The sequence below is a fragment of the Mercenaria mercenaria genome, chromosome 2, assembly GCF_021730395.1.
Source record: "Mercenaria mercenaria strain notata chromosome 2, MADL_Memer_1, whole genome shotgun sequence".
NCBI lineage: Eukaryota > Metazoa > Mollusca > Bivalvia > Venerida > Veneridae > Mercenaria > Mercenaria mercenaria.
The window spans coordinates 109,934,840-109,953,264 of record NC_069362.1 but is presented as its reverse complement, the minus strand read 5'-3'; the positions used below and the strand labels follow the sequence as shown (position 1 = coordinate 109,953,264).

The following is an 18,425-nucleotide window of genomic DNA, read 5'->3' as shown; positions in this document are numbered from 1 at the left end:
TCTTGGATTCATCACCCTATGGCATATGCGACAGATGCCCTGTCAATTGCATGGCAGAACATGTATGCTTATGCATTCCCGCCAGTGCAATTGATACTATGGCTTCTGCCACACATGCAGAATTACAAGTGCACATTAATATTGATAGTCCCAAATTGGCCGAGAAAACATTGGTTTCCACTGCTGTTACAAATGTTGATAGCCAAACATTTGAAATTGCCAATACAAGCAAATCTAGTGAGTCAAGCCAACGGCAAGATATTGCATCCAAATCAGGAATCACTAGGTCTGACTGCATAGCTCATTTCGATCAATGTCTCGCAGTAGAGGGCTTTTCAAGAAAATCTAGAGAATTACTGTCAGCACTATGGAGGAAAGGTACCAAAAAAGACGTTGTATTTAAATTCAGAATGTTCTGTAATTGGTGTATTAAGGAACAAATTGATCCCTATACAGCCTCTATAAAAGATTGTGTTAATTTCTTAGCAAATAAATTTCACAAGGGAATCAGCTACAGAACATTGTCTGGGTATAGATCCATGATGTCTGCCTTTCTACCCCAAGTCGTTAAGAAGCCAGTCGGGCAACATCCACACTTGATTCGCTTGCTTAGAGGTGTTTTTAATGAACGTCCTCCTGTTAAAAAACTAGCTCCTGATTAGATCTTCCTTTCGTTTTAGGTTTTTTGAAGAATGCTCCATTTGAACCTTTGCGGAAAGCTTCATTGCAACATCTCACATGGAAGACAAGGTTTTTGGTAGCAGTCACATCCTTCAGAACGTGTAGTGATCTGATGAGCCTCCAGTTAGGAGAGGGCTGTGTCAATATACAAGACAAAGGGTAACTTTTGTTCGTCAAGGCCTTTCTAAACAGGATAGACCAGGTCACAATCCTACACATGTATTTATACACTCTTATCCAGACAATAAATACCTGGATCCAATGAGATGTCTAGCTATTTATCTCAAACGGACAGAACAATTTAGAAATAAATCTGGGAAAGATGTTACTAAACTGTTACTTGCTACTAAGAAACCTCATAATCCTGTCTTATCTCAGACAATCGGTAAATGGTTGGTGAATACAATAAAGTATGCTTATAAACAGGAAAAGAAAACGGTGAAGAATGTCAGAGGACATAGTACAAGGAGTGTTGGCCCCTCCTGGGCGTTATTCAAAGGAGCTTCTCTCAAAAGTGTGCTGGAGTCTGCAGACTGGTCCAGGCAGACCACTTTTGTCAAAAATTATTTCAACACTATAAATGTAGATTTCTTTAAAGTTTAAGAAATCATAGACTTCTGTAGAAATCAGAGTTCAGATACTGTTTCATTTCTCGGCGGACTGCTGGATAGAGAAACCTTTGTTTTTGCTGTACATAAGTGGGTGTTTTTTGATATGGTTTATAAAACGAACATTTTGGGCAGCTTGCCAATGTACATAGCTGTACATATTGGGTAACACTTTAGTATTTGTGATTGGAACGTCCTGCGTTTTTAGAAATATATTTGTATGAAGCACAGTTTATGATATGCATTGGTACTCTGCGAATGTTTATTCCATGAAAATATTAGATCAGTAGAAACAAGGATTTCAAGTACTTCATGTGGTAAGTGCTTTGGGTTATCTATTTGTTTTTTATTGCTATTTATTACCACAGAAACTTAACCCACCTTCCTTGTAAGCACTGCTCGTTAATCTGCATTTATGCAAATAGTAATGTAAGGTAAGTCTTTTGTAAGAAATGAAATTGTAAAATTTGTTAACAAGTTCAAATTTTATGATTACAAAATACTTACCTTACATTACATAACCCCACCCACCTCCCCACAGTTTTAGTTTCTATGGCGCTTTTCAGTAGATCCGATCAGAACTAACGTGTTTGGGAGAGGAGTGTGTGCGCACCGGTGTATTGTGAGTTCTACACGCTGTAAAAATCACTCATGGGTGGGTTATAGCGGACTAAATTAAGCTGATAGAATATGCAAATAGTAATGTAAGGTAAGTATTTTGTAATCATAAAATTTGAACTTGTTAACAGATTTTACAATATTTGAACTCGACCTAGAAATCATCAAGACAAACATTCTGACCAAGTTTCATAAAGATTGAGTCAAAATTGTGGCCTCTAAAGTGTTCACAAGCTTTTCCTTTGATTTGTCCGGGTGACCTAATTTTTAATCCCACATGACCCAGATTCAAACTTGACCTAGAAATCATCAAGACAATCATGCTGACCAAGTTTCATAAAGATTGGCTCCCAAATGTGGCCTCTAGAGTGTTCACAATGCAAATACTGACGGACGACGCACGACTGACAAAGACGAGGAACAAAGGACGACGCCCGCCGACGGACACCGGACAATAACCGGTCACAATAGCTCACCTTGAGCACTTGGTGCTCTGGTGAGCTAAAAACTGAATCTGAGCTTACTTCACAGCAAATATATTCTGCTACATCATGACAAAAATGTGCCGAACTATTCCTATACTAACTATTCAAACAGATAAGCATGTATACGAAATAGCCACATGAAAGAATATTTACTATTGCAAAATCTTCTTTATACTGACTTACACGTAGTATACAGATACATTTACACAATGGCCATATGAAAAAAGAAACATTTACTTTTGCAGAATGTTCTGTTAAACTAAACAAACAGACAAATACACATGAATGGCCATATGGAAAATACACTTACTTCTGCAGGACATTCTTGACCTGAGCTAACTTCAACTATACAAGCATATAGATACATAGTAGCCTCATGAAAGTGCACGTACTTTGTAAGACAGTCCTGTAAATTGTCTAATATCTGGCAACATGATAGTGCACTTACTGTGTAGACTTCTTGTAGTTTGTCTTGTATTTACTTTGCTCAATGAAAGTAAACTTACTTTTGCAAGATGTTCCTGTCCAAACCCTACCGTCATCACACTGACAGATATATTCTGTTGGACTTGACCGGCACTTTGCTTGTCCCCTACATGGGTCACTTTTGCATGGGTCAGTGACTGTCTCGCATACAGGACCACTATAACCTGTATCATTTGTTTTGAATAAAGAATTTTTGATAATCCAGTTGTCAGACATTCTGAGAAACCTTTTTAAGTTAGATCTAGTGATAATGTCAATATAAAACACAACATCTTAATTACAAATAAAGAATTAGTTTCCTGTTCTCTTAAAAAAGCTGATTTTATGTACACCGCAAGGTGTTATGTAAGCAAAACTACTGTTTCATATGCAATTACATTTTCCCGTACAATGCTCTTGAAAAATACCACACATATTATATATCATACCAGAGAACAATGAAAAAACTTTTTTTAAAATTTCCACACATATTATATATCATACCAGAGAACAATGAAAAACTTTTTTTTTTAAATTTCCAAAATACTGTTGAAACTCGATACAACCTGTTAAACTCCCTCATATAAAAATTCTGGCTATCTTTAAGGCATTCATAAGTCTCGTCCTGAACACCTCTGCACAAAATTTATCATTTTTACCATTACTATACTAAATTTCTATAACAAACTTGTCTTGCTTTCAAGCAAGACAGTACCACTTATTGTTTAAATGGTTTAAATGGTTGCTTTTCAAAAAGATACTGACTGAATGGCAAAAAGTGCAAATCTACGTGATCTGCAAAGGTTGCAAATGCAGAAATGTAAAGCATGATAAGGGCTAAGTTGAATATCTCGATCTCTTAGAATTTGAGATATATCTTTTTTAATTCTGAATTTATCACCAACTAGACAATTTTCATCAGGTACTTTCAACTGCAAATGTCAGCAAATTTGGATGTCAAAATTATTTAATTAGAATTGAAGTTTAAATATGCCTGTCAATTGACTATCTAAGATTTCACTGTTTCCATGGCAACCGTTCATTTTTGGAAAATGCGACCATACAGAAGATAATCATAACTTGGTCAGTTTTAGTGATAAAACAATAAAAATGGTGTCAAAATGGAAGTAAGACAATGGTCTTAAAATAGCAGCATTTTTATATTAATTAACTTATTTGCATATTCATGAATATTAATGAGAATGTTACAAAATGACAAAATTTTATTACAAAATAATATTTTTTTAAGTTTTAAATCAATTTAAATGTACCAAACAGTTTTGATCTGTTCTGAAAGTCTCTCAGTGTTTTCTTAAATAGTATTGTGTAACACTAATGGTAACTTTTTTACTCCAAAATAGGTCTGTTTAGCTAATTTGCATAATATTAACCATAACCACAACCAACATCTTATGAACCAAGATACAACTAAAATTTAATAAAAATGACATGATTAAATGTTATCAATGAAATAACAATTATGTGAGCTATATTGTTTGGAAATTGGTTTGCACACCTTTTTGAATGAAGAATCAGTAAGTAACATACTTTACACATGTTAAGTTACTATTTCAATAACCTTGTTTTAATAATGTTACATCAATTATTTAGAAAATATAGATCAGACAGTTTTGATCTGGTCTTTATGTCTCTCAGTGTTTTCTAGAATAGTATTTTATTACTGTGAAGGTAAATAATTTTTCTACATTAGGTATTTTAGCAAATTTGCATAAATTATTCTAAGCTGAAACAGACATCTCTGAAAACAAGATATAACTAAAACTGAACAACATGATGAACTAAGCATGATCAAAAAACCTGTGTTATTTGAGCTAAAGCACATGAAAATATAATGTAAATACTTATTTGAAGGAAGAACCTGTTTGCAACATACTTTACACATGATACGTTACCTTTCCAGTAGTTCTGATTTATTGTATCGTTATTTTCTCAGCAAACAGTAGAAGACTATTTAGTTATCAAGTGTTTACATACTTTTACAAAACAGTACAGCCCCATACCTTCCAAGCAACGGCATTTTTTCCATAAAAGTGCTTTAAAATACGTTACCACTGTACTTTGCTGTATTTAAAAATATATATGAAGAAATCTGAACCATTGATTTCAACATTATGATATCATAGATTTGTTAAAACTTTAAAGTATTAATTCTAACATTCTTTCTTCACTTGTGTCAACAAAGTACTCATCTGAACATTCATTACATATTCAGTGTTTTTTGTTGTTTTTTTTTTCATTTTTTTTTTCATTTTGAATTAATGCATCTATCAATTTTATTATACTAATATCTGTTTCTTAAATATGTTATTCTTTCATTTGATGGTTTCAACATTGTTGTCAATAATTACATTTTACATTGATTATATATTTTTATGTATATATCCTGTATATATTAACGATATATACATATATATTTTAATGTATATATTCTGTATGTATCAATAATGCATACATCCCTGCTAACATAGGGTTACAACTTTGGGCTTCCTTTTATGGAAAATGTTTTAATGGAATGTTTATCTCGTTTTATGTTATTGTGAAGTGCATCCATTTATATGAGAAATAAAGCATTTTGTTTTTTAGTTTCAGAAACACATGAATTGTATCGAAATATTCATGGGCTTATTGATGAAATATTCACTGTTGAAAAGCTGCATTAAACAGAAATTAAAACAAGAGGGCCATGAAGGCCCTGTATCGCTCACCTGACCTACTGACCTAAAGATGATCAAGATTAACATTTTGACCAAGTTTCATTAAGATATGATTTTAAATGTGGCCTCTAGAATGTTAACTAGCTTTCCCTTTTGATTTGACCTGGTGACCTAGTTTTTGACCCCACCTGACCCAGATTTGAACTTAAAGATTATCAAGGTTAACATTCTGACCAAGTTTCATGAAGATACATTCATAAATGTGGCCTCTAGAGTATTAACAAGCATTTCCTTTGATTTGACCTGGTGACCTAGTTTTTGACCCAACCTGACCCAGATTTAAAGATGACCTAAAAGTCATCAACATTAACATTCTGATCAAGTTTCATTAAGATACGGTCATAAATGTGGCTTATACAGGGTTAACTAGCTTTTCATTTGATTTGACCTGGTGACCTACTTTTTGGCCCCATCTGACCCAGATTTAAAGTTGACCTAAACATTATCAAGATTTACATTCTGACCAAGTGTCATTTAGATATAGTCATAAATGTGGCCTCTTCAGTGCTTACTAACTTTTCTTTTGATTTGACCCGGTGACCTAGTTTTTAACCCTACATGACCCAGATTCAAACTTGACCTGAAAATCATCAAAATTCACATTTTGATTAAGTTTCATGAAAATAAAATAATAAATGTGGCCTCTAGAGTGTTAACAAGCTTCTCCTTTGATTTGACCAAGTGACCTAGTTTTTGACCCCACCTGACCCAGATTTGAACTTAAAGATTATCAAGATTGAAGTTTCATTAAGATATGGTTATAAATGTGACCTCTAGAGTGTTAACTAGCTTTTGATTTGACCTGGTGACCTAGTTTTTGACCCTACATGACCCAGATTCAAACCTAACCTGAAGATCATCAAGATTAACATAATGACCATGTTTCATGAAGATACAGTCATAAATATGGCCTGTACAGTGTTAACAAGCTTTTCATTTGATCTGACCTGGTGACCTAGCTTTTGGCCCTAGATAACCCAATATCAAAATCATCCAAGATTTTTTTAACATTCTGACCAAGTTTCATTAAGATTGGGCCAAAACTGTGACCTCTAGAGTGTTAACAAGCTTTTCATTTGATTTGACCTGGTGACCTAGTTTTTGAACCCAGATGACCCAATATCAAACTCATCCAAGATTTTACTGAGGGTAACATTCTGACTAAGTTTCATTAAGATTGGGCCAAATTTATGACCTCTAGAGTGTTAACAGTCAAATTGTTGACGACGGACGGACGACGGAGACAGAGCGATCAAAAAGTTCACCTTGAGCACTTCGTGCTCAGGTGAGCTAAAAAATGAAATTTCAGGTACTTTAAGTAATCTTTAGATTTAAACTTATAAAGTTGGGAAAAAAACAGTCAAGAATGTGAATGATAATAAGTCTATGAAAACCAAATTGTTAGGAAAAAAATCACATAATGCTACTTAAAACTGCTAGAAAAATACTGAGTGCTGTATGAGCAACACTTCAAAGTTGCTGAAAACATTTTGCAACAGACTTTCTGAAGATCCTTTCGAAGTAAAGATCGCAACCAAGCAAATAAATAGCAAACTCAGTTGAATCATGTCTGTTTATGAGAGGTAATGAAGTGTAAAAAGCATTTTACGCCCCCTAGCACTGGCTAAAGAGGAATTCTATTTTAGTAAGTATGGTCCAAAAGGACCAGAAAATCAAACTACACTGAAAGTGAGTACGAGGAGACCTTTTACAACCATCATATGAAACTTAAAGACTTTTCAAGGGATAGTAAATTGTTTTTAAGATCATCCTTTGGAAGCATAACAACACAATTGAGCAAAATAATAGCTGACTTCATTTGATCATGTCTGTTCTTTAGATGCAGTGAAATGTGAAACTGCCCACACACCCGTAGCACTAGCTTACACAGCGTTCTGTTATAGTAAAATTTTAGGGATTACTTAAAATATGAACTCAAAATCAGATGAAATGTCTGAAAATTATGGAATGCACACAATATGAGGCAGTAGTGTTACAAGAATCAAATTCTGCAAGTTTTGATTAAGATGTTACTACGATGTTTTCACTTTAATGTTACCTGATATAGCATATGTGCTCTCTTGTTGGTAATCTGTTATGAATAATATGTTGCTTTAAAGCATATCATTTATCAAAGCAAATGACAAAAAAAAAGATCATAGGCTCTCGAAAATCACTTTATTTTTTATGAATGACATTTGATTACACATTGATTCTGAAGCAATTTGTATCATACCTGAAGCAATATGTATCATACTCTCGAGCTTCTTGCTACAGTTTGAACTTTTGACAGGGAGGTCATGCCTTTGTCTTAACCTTTGGTATGTAACTTAATTGATAATCAAACTTTTTTGTTATGATTGATGCATACTTACTCTTAGTAGTGTTTCTCTTAATTTTACAGTATATTTTGGAATAATCCACCACAATAAACAGTTTAGTCCTTGTCTGTACAATTTAGAATACCAAAATCAAAATATTTTATATATTCTGTCATTCTTGTAAATGTTTCAAAATGACTACAATACTAGTAGTCTTCTTTATTTCATATGTATTAAGCTTTATATATTTTTATGTCTTGATTTGGTATCACTTAAACAGTTTTGTCTAGCTGGTTTTAGCTTAAGTCTAAAATTTTTACTTTAAATACCAGCATATTTTCTTTTGTTTATTAGTTTTGGTTTAGCACCACTTTGCAACAGAAATTCAGTCATGTAATGTTGATCAGTTAACCTAACAAGTGTCCATGGATTCTGCACCGAAACTACTTAGTTCTGTGCATGTAAGTGCTAAGTTCTAAGTAAAATATCAGCTGTATGATCATAATATTATGGATGCACAGATGGATTTTATTGCATGTTTTATTGAAATTCCATCTAACATTAGAGTTACATGGATGATGCAATTTATATTTTAGGCAATTTCTGAAATAACAAAAGAAAACTTTCTTAAAACTTACAGCTAACAGTTGAAATAAATCAGTAAGCGACAATTTAGACTTCAACTTTTCTTAAAAATCTTTTTAAAAAACAATGGTAGTGGTAACGTATTTCAAAGTGTGTTACGGAAAAATATCACACTCTCTGACAAGTAAAGAAGTATATTGTATTATTATAGTACAAAATAAGTAATATTAATTATATTTCTGGAATAATTTCTGAAAAGTTGATGCAATACAACAAGTTTGTTGAAATGGTAACGTAACATGTGTTATACATGTTACATTTCTTATTCTTTCTTTAATAAAGTTTAATCCTATGTCTGCAAACATTATAGACAACATAAAAAAAAAACGTTTTTTTTTTGTTTTTTTTTCATTTATAACAATTAATTACATCCTTTTATTCAGTTTCATGGGTTTCAGAATTTTATTGTTGTTTGTGGATCATTTTATGCATTTATTTATTTATTTCGTTGGGTTTAACGTTGCATCAACTAAATTATAGGTCATATGACGACTTTCAAGCTTTAATGGCGAAGGAAGACCCCAGGTGCCCCATTGGTGCATTATTTCATCATTACCGGGCACCTGGGTAGAACCAACGACCTTACGTAAGCCAGCTTGATGGCTTCCTCACGTGAAGAATTATACACCCCAAGTGAGGCTCGAACCAACATCGATGAGGGGCAAGTGATTTCAACTCCTTTGAAACCTTAACCACTCGGCCACAAAAGCCCCTTCATTTTATGCAAATTAGCTGGGCACATCCAGTTTTGAATAAACAAAAGTGCCATCAAAGTAACAAAATAATATATCACAAAACACTGAGATACTTTAAGACCAGAACAAAACTGATTAGTACATCTAAATTGATCAAAACTGATTAGTACATTTAAATTGATTTGAAACTTAATAAATGTTATCTTTTAACAAAATTATGTTACTTTTTAACATTCTCATTAATATTCATGAATATGCAAATTAGTTAATTGAAATGCAAATGCTGCTATTAAAAGGCCAGTGTCCTTGCTCAATTTTGACACCATTTTTATTGTTTTATCACTAAACTGACTGATTATCATCTATATTTGGCGTCCTTTTCAAAAATGAATGGTTGTCATGGGAACATTGAAATCATATATAGTTCAAAATAGTTTTACATGGGAACATTTTTCATTTTGAAAGAGTTGGTCCTGCCGAACAATTTGGTAACTATGAAAAAAGTGCATGGTAGACCTCACTGGCCCCGGTACTATTAGTTAGGTTACAAGAAAAAGCAACATTTCCGATAACTTGTACCAGTTTAGAAATTAGGTCAGGTAGATGTGTTTCAATAATTCATTAGAGTTTCAATTCAATCATTCGGATACGGTTACTTGCATGCAATACTTTAACCAGGATTTTCTTAGTCCAGAAGGAGGCAAAATCTGCCAAAAAATACATGCCAGAGTCACGGGACTTGACCCAAAACAAAAACTCGTCGAACACACCCCCTTGATCCAATCAGCAATTACAATATTAGAAGAAATTATTTGATCACTATACACAAAAGTTCTACTGTTCTGGGTAAATGTGACCTTGATCTTTTAACCTTATTATAGAGAGGTTATCTGCTGGTCATGATCAACGATCCTAATAAGTGTCGTGATCCGATCGTAGGCCCTACGGAAATGATTTAAATGTTCTGGGACACTGTGACCTTAACTTCTTGCCTAACAAGGCAGTCTGAAAGACAGCTAAATCCCCCGCCACTGGTATGGATAGTGAAAGGGTAAACCTTTGACCTTGAGCTGTGACCTTGACCTTGAACTGACATGGCTGACCCATGAATTCTGCACATCATCTAGATGAGGTGATCATTTGACCCAAGTTTCATGAAAATCTTAAAAGGGGTTTACGAGATACAGAATGAACACAAAGTGGAAGGCTCAAACCTTTGACTCTAAGTTTTGATCTTGACCTTGACTCATCAATTCTGCACATCGTCTTGATGAGGTAATCATTTGACCCAAGTTTGATGAAAATCCTTCAAGGGGTTTAGGAGAGACAGAGCGGAAACAAAATGGAAGGCTCAAACCTTTGACCTTGAGTTGTGACCTTGACCTTGAGCCGACACGGCTGATACATCAATTCTGCACATTGTCTTGATGAGGTGATCATTTGACCCAAGTTTGATGAAAATCCTTCAAGGGGTTTACGAGAGACAGAGCGGACACAAAATGGAAGGCTCAAACCTTTGACCTTGAGTTGTGACCTTGTCCTTGAGCCGACATGGCTGACTCATGAGTTCCTCACATCATCTTGATGAGGTGATTATTTAATCCAAGTTTCATAATTATCCTTCAAGAGGTTTAAGAGATACTGAGCGGACAGGAAATGGTAGCCTCAAACATTTGACCATTAGTTGTGACCTTGACCTTGAGCCGACATGGCTGACTTATAGGTTCTGAACATCGTCTTGATGAGATGATCTTTTGAGTCAAGTTTCATGATTATCCTTCAAGGGGTTTAGGAGATACAGAGCGGACACGAAATGGAAGGCTCAAACCTTTGACCTTGAGATGTGACCTTGACCTTGAACCGACATAGCTGATTCATGAGTTCTGCACATTGTCTTAATGAGGTGATCATTTGACCCATGTTTCATGAAAATCCTTCAAGGGGTTTAGGAGATACAGAGCGGACACAAAATGTAACGGAAGGACGGAAGAACGGACATAGACCATTCTTATAACCCCACACCACTTGTGGCGGAGGATTAATAAAATAAAAATCAATGAGTCTCATCTGCTGTTCATGACCAACTTCCATGTCAACTTTTATGATCTTGGGCCTAAGCGTTCTTGAGTTATCATCCGGAAATCATTTAACTGTTCCGTCAATGTGATCTTTACCTTTGACCTGCTGACCTCAACATCAATAGATGCCAATTACTGATCATGATCAACCTCCCTATCAGGTTTCGTTATCCTAGGCCCAATCATTCTCAAACTATTTAACGATTCCCTGTCACTGTGACCTTGACCTTTCACCTACTGACTTTAATGACAAACCTCCCAATCAATTTTCATGTTCCTAGACCCAAACGTGTTTGAGTTACTATTCATAAATTGTTTAACTGTTCAGGGTCACTTCGACCTTGACCTACTGACCTGAAACTCAATAGATAGATGTCGTCTGCCGTTCTGTCAATATTCTAAGTCCTAAAGGGGGCATAATTTGGACACAATTTATGTCAGAGTTATGGGACTTGACCAAGCGAGGTTGGTAATTGACCTAGAAAAGGAAAAAAGTAAGTTTCAGAGATATATGTCTTTAAATGATAGCCATATGTATTTGCATGCAAAACTTTAACCAATGTGTGACGCCGAAGCCGACACCAGTTTGAACAGACTATTCTTCGAACAGTCGAGCTAAAAATGTTATGTTTTATAAAAGAAACAAAAAGAAAATAAGCGGCCTAGTATTGCAATGGCAATACAGAAGTCCCCTACCAGTAAAAATAAATTCAATAGTGACTTTGATCTCTGACCTACAACCATGTTTCAAGTGCATGACACACAGTCTAATCATGGGAACATGTCTGTATAGTACACAGGAGTGACGAATAATGATCCAACATTATGGCCTTGTCACAGAAGTAAGCCAATGTCGAACCTCTAAATCAATAAGGGTCATCTACTGGTCATGATCAACCTCCCTATTAAGTTCCCTTGGCCCAAGCGTTCTTAAGTATTTTTCTGGTAAGAATTTTAACTGTTCCGGGTCACTGTAACCTTGACCCATGACCTATGACCTCAAAATCAATAAATGTCATCTGCTACTCACCACTAACATTCCAATCAACTTTCATGATCCTAAGCCTTTCATGAATTATTGTCCGGAAACAATGAAAACCAACGGATATACTGACCGACAAGCTCACTCCCACATACCCAACAAAATGATATACCCTTCGTTTTGTGAGGGTATTAATGGATAAAAAACAAATTTTTACATGACCTTCAGTAGTGACCTTGACCTCTGACCAACAACCATGGATCTTATCATCATATAGTCTAATCATTGGCAACATTTCTATGTAGTACTAAAAGAATCCCCTAATGCATATAAATATTACAGAGCAGAAACAATTTTTACTTGACCTTCAATAGTGATGTTGACATTTGACCTTCAAGCACATGTAATATATGAGCATAATTTATATATTTCTTTCTATACACATAAAGTTTATGATCATAGCTTTAATGCTTTTTTAGTAATCACAGGATCCAAATTTGAAGAAGGACAGAGTGACGTCCATACAAATGGGTATTTATGTGGATACTTTTGTTCTCTCTATTGATCTTTTAGCCAAATAAAAGAAAATAGCCGCATATAAGATTATGGAATAGATGTCATCAAAGAAAAAGTAGTTACATATTGTTCCATATATATTTACATAAATACATATGCAAACACGGAATTGTCGACCTTCAGGAAATGCAAAACTGTAAACTAGCAGGCAAATGGGAATCCATAAATATAGATAAATGGGGAACTGTTGACCAGCAGGAAACTAGGAATTTTAAACCAGCAGGCAGATGGGTAATGGGCAACTCTAAAGCATTAAGTGAGGAACCATAAACCAGAAAGCAAGGAACCATAAACAAACAAGCATGGAACCGTATCTAGCAAGCAAAGAACCATAAACCATCAAGCAATTAACCATAAATCAGCAAGCAAGTTACAATAATCCCGCGAGTGAGGAACCATAAACCCGCAATCAAGGAATCATATACTAGAAAGTGATGAACCATAAACCAGCAAGCAAGGAATCATATACCAGAAAGTGGTTAGCCATAAACCAGCAAGCAAGCAATCATAGACCAGTAGGCAAGGAATTTTAAAAATAGCAAACAATGAACCATAAACCAGTGAGCGAGAAACAATAAATTAGCAAACAAGGAACCATGAACCCGGAAACAATTTGGGAACTGTAAATCAGCAGACAAAAGGGGAAACATAAATACTAAAGCAAATGGGGAACTGTTGACCTACAGGAAATGGAAAACTGTAAACCCGCAGGCAAATGGAGATCAATAAATACATAGGCAAATGGGGAACTGTTGACCAACAGGAAATAAAAATTGTACATAAACTAGCAGGCATATATGTACTTGGGAACCACAAAGCATCAGGAAAATGGGGAACAATAAACTAGCAGTAAATAGGGAAACATAAACTAGCAGAAAAATGGCAATCAAATTTCGATGAATGCTTCAGCTTCAAAAATTTAATGACATTTTAAATAATTCAAATCCAAAAATACCTGTATCATTTATAAAAATACTGAATCATGTTTTATAATTTTGGCTCAGAAAGCAAGAGTTGATGTACACTTCCTGAGCAAGGTTTGTGTCAATATTTGCCAATTTTAAAAATATTTAACAACAGGAGAAGGTGTAAAAATGTTACCTGGCATACATTCACACTCGTATCCTACTGGGTTTACAGGTTTACATGTTCCATCATTTTTACATGGGTTTTCAGCACACCAGTCCTTCACTATCTCACATGATTTCCCCTGGAAATCTGTAATACAAAATTTCTAACATATCGTTGACCGTCCCAATTCCGTTATCGTCCGATTTTCGTTATACTTAAATATTTTCCTCTCGCGAAGGAACTACGTAAGATACGACGTCATCACTTTACATGTAAATAGAGAAAGTACCCGCACATCTGTCAAAAATAAATAAACGTCAAAATGCGTTTCAAACAGCCTATTTTACTCATATTTGATGGTCATAGATCGCATATTAACATCTCTACTCTTGACTGGGCAAAACGGAATAATGTGATTCTATTTGTACTTCCGGCACATACCAGTCATTTGTTACAACCCTTAGATGTTGGATGTTTCGGACCCCTCCAACGTATATATAATTCTGAATGCCACAAATTCCTCAGATCATGTCCGGAGTCTAGTATAACCAGGTACAATGTGTGTAAACTGGCAAGTACAGCTTATACAGCAGCTTTGTCAATCTGAGATCATATTTTGAGAAAACTGGTATTTTTCCATTCAACCCTGACAGTATTTCACCTGAGAATCTTGCACCGGCAAAAGCATACCAAACTGACCTCTCTCCAGAGAAATCCCAACCTTCTGAATCCTGTAAAAATCCAACAGCATTTTTTACTGCAGATACTGAACTGATATTGGAGAAGCAGAAGTATGAAAGTAAAAAGGAACACAGAGAAACACTTAGTAAAATTGTGTCTGGTACATGTATTACAGAACCAAACACAGAGAATGAAATTATCAAATTCTTGGAAGGTAGTAAGAAGAAAAAGAAGTCATCTCCTCAAAGCTTTAAACCAAACAAAAACATAAATCCTCAAAATTTGACTCAATTCCACAACCTCAGCCAGGTCCTTCTAAGCCATACACAGGTGACATGGATCTTGATGATTCTGATTCTGATGAAATTCTTGACGAAGAAAAATGTTGTGTGTGCCACAAATTCGAACCTGAAGAGCTAAAGTACTGTGTGTCACTTGTGTTTACAAAGTGGTCACAGTGTGACTTTAAAGGTTGTGGACACTGGACCCATCTAAAATACTGTTGTAAACAAACAGTTATAAGGCACAATGACACTTCTGAATGCCCCTGCCATCAAAATACAGAAGAGTGATTTTTTCTGAACTGATTCGAGTTACTTTAAACATTTTTTCATGTTAATTTCTAAAGTTAATCTATGTTTGCCTTTTTTTTATGGTGGAATAGGATTTTTGAACTGTGCTATACAAGAAAAATTTAGTTGTGCTATACCGCGCACCTATAACGTAAAATGGACGCACTTTCTATAAATAGCGGGAACAGAGTGGTTGTTTACTTCTTGCCTTTTATGCTAATAAAAAGACTTTGAACATTGGAAAAATGTTTGCAGATGACTATAATTAAATAAACTGAAGGTACGTACGCTTATTTTATTTCTCTTTTACTGTTTCATTAGTGCAATTGCTGTTTTTTGCGTAAGGCTAACGGAAACTGGACGATCAACGCTAAATAAAGTCCTTAAATACTTACGCAAAAATAAACAAATTAATAAAAACACACTGTCCCTGTTGCAGTCCTTAAGCCTGTGTAAGAGGACATATAGCTGTTATACTTTGAATTACCTCTTTAGATCAGACTTAAACAAATAAAATCTATCAATATATTACTTGGTTGCTGTCTACTGTGCTTCAAACATTATCTCCTACTCATATTATCCCCCGAAGAAAGTCGAACGGATATAGTTTTGGCGTTGTCCGTCCGTCTGTCCGTCCGGAGCCATATCTAGGAAATGGTTGAGAATATTTATATAAAACTTCATGTACGTGTTCACCACTATTAGTTTTTGCGGCCCGCCAAGTTTCAGACAGATTGCCCTAGTATAGAGTTATGGCCCTTAGAAGTTTCTAGTGTTAACTATATAGGGTACTATAGATATTACAATTTCTGCATCATAACTTTTGATATATTTGACCTAGAACTATGAAACTTAAACAGACTTTAGATCACCATAATGTGGTTGTGTACACACAATTTCGTTCAGATTTATTTTGTAAATTAAGAGTTATTGCCCTTTGATTGTACAAAAATCCACATTTTTTTACATAACAAACTTACCATTTGCCAGAATTTCATTAAATTTCTTTCATTTCTTTTCCCTGAACATTTATTATTAACATGTGAAGTTGTTCACCTACACCTGGCCAACCACTTGCCTTGGTCACCCCCCTCCCCATTCTCTCCCCCCCCCCCCCCCCCCCCCCCCCCCCCCCCCACCACCACCTTCCCTAAAAAAATTATTATTTTTTCATGCCTTATTTTAGATTTTGTTCAAACCTTCCATGAATATTTATCAACATGCAAGTTGTAGCATTTCCCCACCTCGCATTTCAATTAACTGCATTTAATTTTAAAAGCTTAGCTTATTACAGTAAGCATATCCCATTCAAAATAAATTCTTAAGTCAGGATCAAAGTAGCATACATTTATCATGTACTCTTTAATTAAACATTTGTTTTCTGTTAAATTGATTTTGACTAATGAAATTATTTGCTTCGTATTAACATCATTAACTTTTTGCCGGATATATATTTTTGCCATTCCTCACCACAAACCCTTTCGGCGAGGGATACAAATTCATCGAATTTGCTTGTTTTACTAATTATCACAACACCTATCTGTAAGTGCTGTAACTTCTGTTAGAAAAAGGGCCAGAAGAGGGAAGGGGGATGAGATCTGTACAGAGTTTCCATATTCTTCCACAGTATTATTGTACTTTCTGGTCCTTTGGGATCATGGGAGTTAATGCAGTGTACTCAAGCCACCGCTAGATGATATGTTCTGCTATAAATTATTTCGTCTAGCTGCATTCTATGCTTCCAGTGGTTCTTTTCATAAATTTTATATAAAGTACCCAAAGTTCCTTTCACAGCATTATTTCAGGCAGATGCAGACACCTGTTACTCTTCCAAAGGCCAGGAAGTTGGCTTCCTTACTTGAAACATTCTGTAGTCCTTCGGTGGATTTCATAACCAAAAAGGTTGCTGTCAGGTGATTCTATTCAGTCAATGACATCTCTAAGAGACGACTGACCAGCTGATGACCAGAATACTGTGAAATAATGTATATCAAAGTGGGACTGTTTTCTGTGGATATCACAACTGAATCAATCCATTTCTTTAGAAGAAGGGATTGGGGTAGAGGGGCCTGTTGGGGAAAGGGAGGGTTTAACATCACACCAACAAAATTATAGAACATATGGTGACTTTATATCCTGACTTTTGTGAGCATTTTGTGTTAGAGGAAGTCCTCAGGTGCCCCTCTGAGCATTATCGCATCAGGGACTGGGTTACCAGGGTAAGATTTTTCGAACTTCCCTAAGGCAGTTTGATGGCTTCCTCTTATGAAGAATTCTACCAAATATGTGAAGCTTGAACCTACATCAGTGAGGGACTAAGTATTTTGCAGTCAGTACACATAACTACTCGGCCACAGAGTAGGGTTGATCCCTCCAATAAAATCTGACTATGCAATAAAATTTGTATAAAGCTTTTAGGCCAAACAAAATCTATTGATTGTACAGTATACAAAACAAAGCTGCAATTTGCAACCAGCTGAAGAATTTAACCATTTGATACATACCAGTTGGACAAAATCTTCTGAAATGTATTGAATTTTCAGAATCAGACAAGGTTTCTTCTTCAACTGTGTAATATCTACAAAACTTAAATGGACTGGCAGGGTCATCAATAAATGAAATAGCATGGCATATTCTGTTTTTTAAGCAACTGTTTTTGCAGTATTCTGCTGTGAGAGTTGATCCTATATCAAGAGAAACTGTAGCGTCTTCCAAGTTTCCACCCTGTTTGTTCATCATTCCTTCCTGCATGAACCAGCGTTGCGTATCATACATTGAAAAGAATGTTAATATTGAATATATTGTAAGCGAAATTGAGTCTTCTTTGCAGCAGTTTTATTTCACAATCTGACAATCAGTTGCTGTATACTTTATTTATTTATTTATTTATTTTGTTGGGTTTAACGTCGCACCGACACAATTTTAGGTCATATGGCGACTTTCCAGCTTTAATGGTGGAGGAAGACCCCAGGTGCCCCTCCGTGCACAATTTCATCACGAGCGGGCACCTGGGTAGAACCACCGACCTTCCGTAAGCCAGCTATATGGCTTCCTCACGTGAAGAATTCTACGCCCCAAATGAGGTTTCGAACCCACATCGATGAGGGTTGAAGTGGTTTGAAGTCAACGACTCTAACCACTCGGCCACGGAGGCCCCTTGCTGTATACTAGTCGACTTGATGTTTCATACATAATTGACACAACATGGTAAG

General features: G+C 35.4%; 1 protein-coding gene across 8 annotated transcripts in view; it reads right to left on the bottom strand.

Annotated features, from left to right (window-relative positions):
* LOC123562448 (sushi, von Willebrand factor type A, EGF and pentraxin domain-containing protein 1-like) overlaps positions 1–18,425 on the bottom strand; it is a 447,821-nt gene that overhangs the window by 201,732 nt on the left and 227,664 nt on the right. The window contains exons 40-41 of one of the 8 annotated variants that reach the window (XM_053537526.1): positions 13,991–14,107; positions 2,899–3,042 (exon numbers count right to left, since the gene is read on the bottom strand). The exons of the other annotated variants lie outside the window; for them this stretch is intronic. Of the exons in view, the coding sequence (XP_053393501.1) occupies positions 2,899–3,042; positions 13,991–14,107 (261 nt within the window). The remainder of the gene's footprint in view (positions 1–2,898; positions 3,043–13,990; positions 14,108–18,425) is intronic. 8 annotated transcript variants of the gene reach the window in all.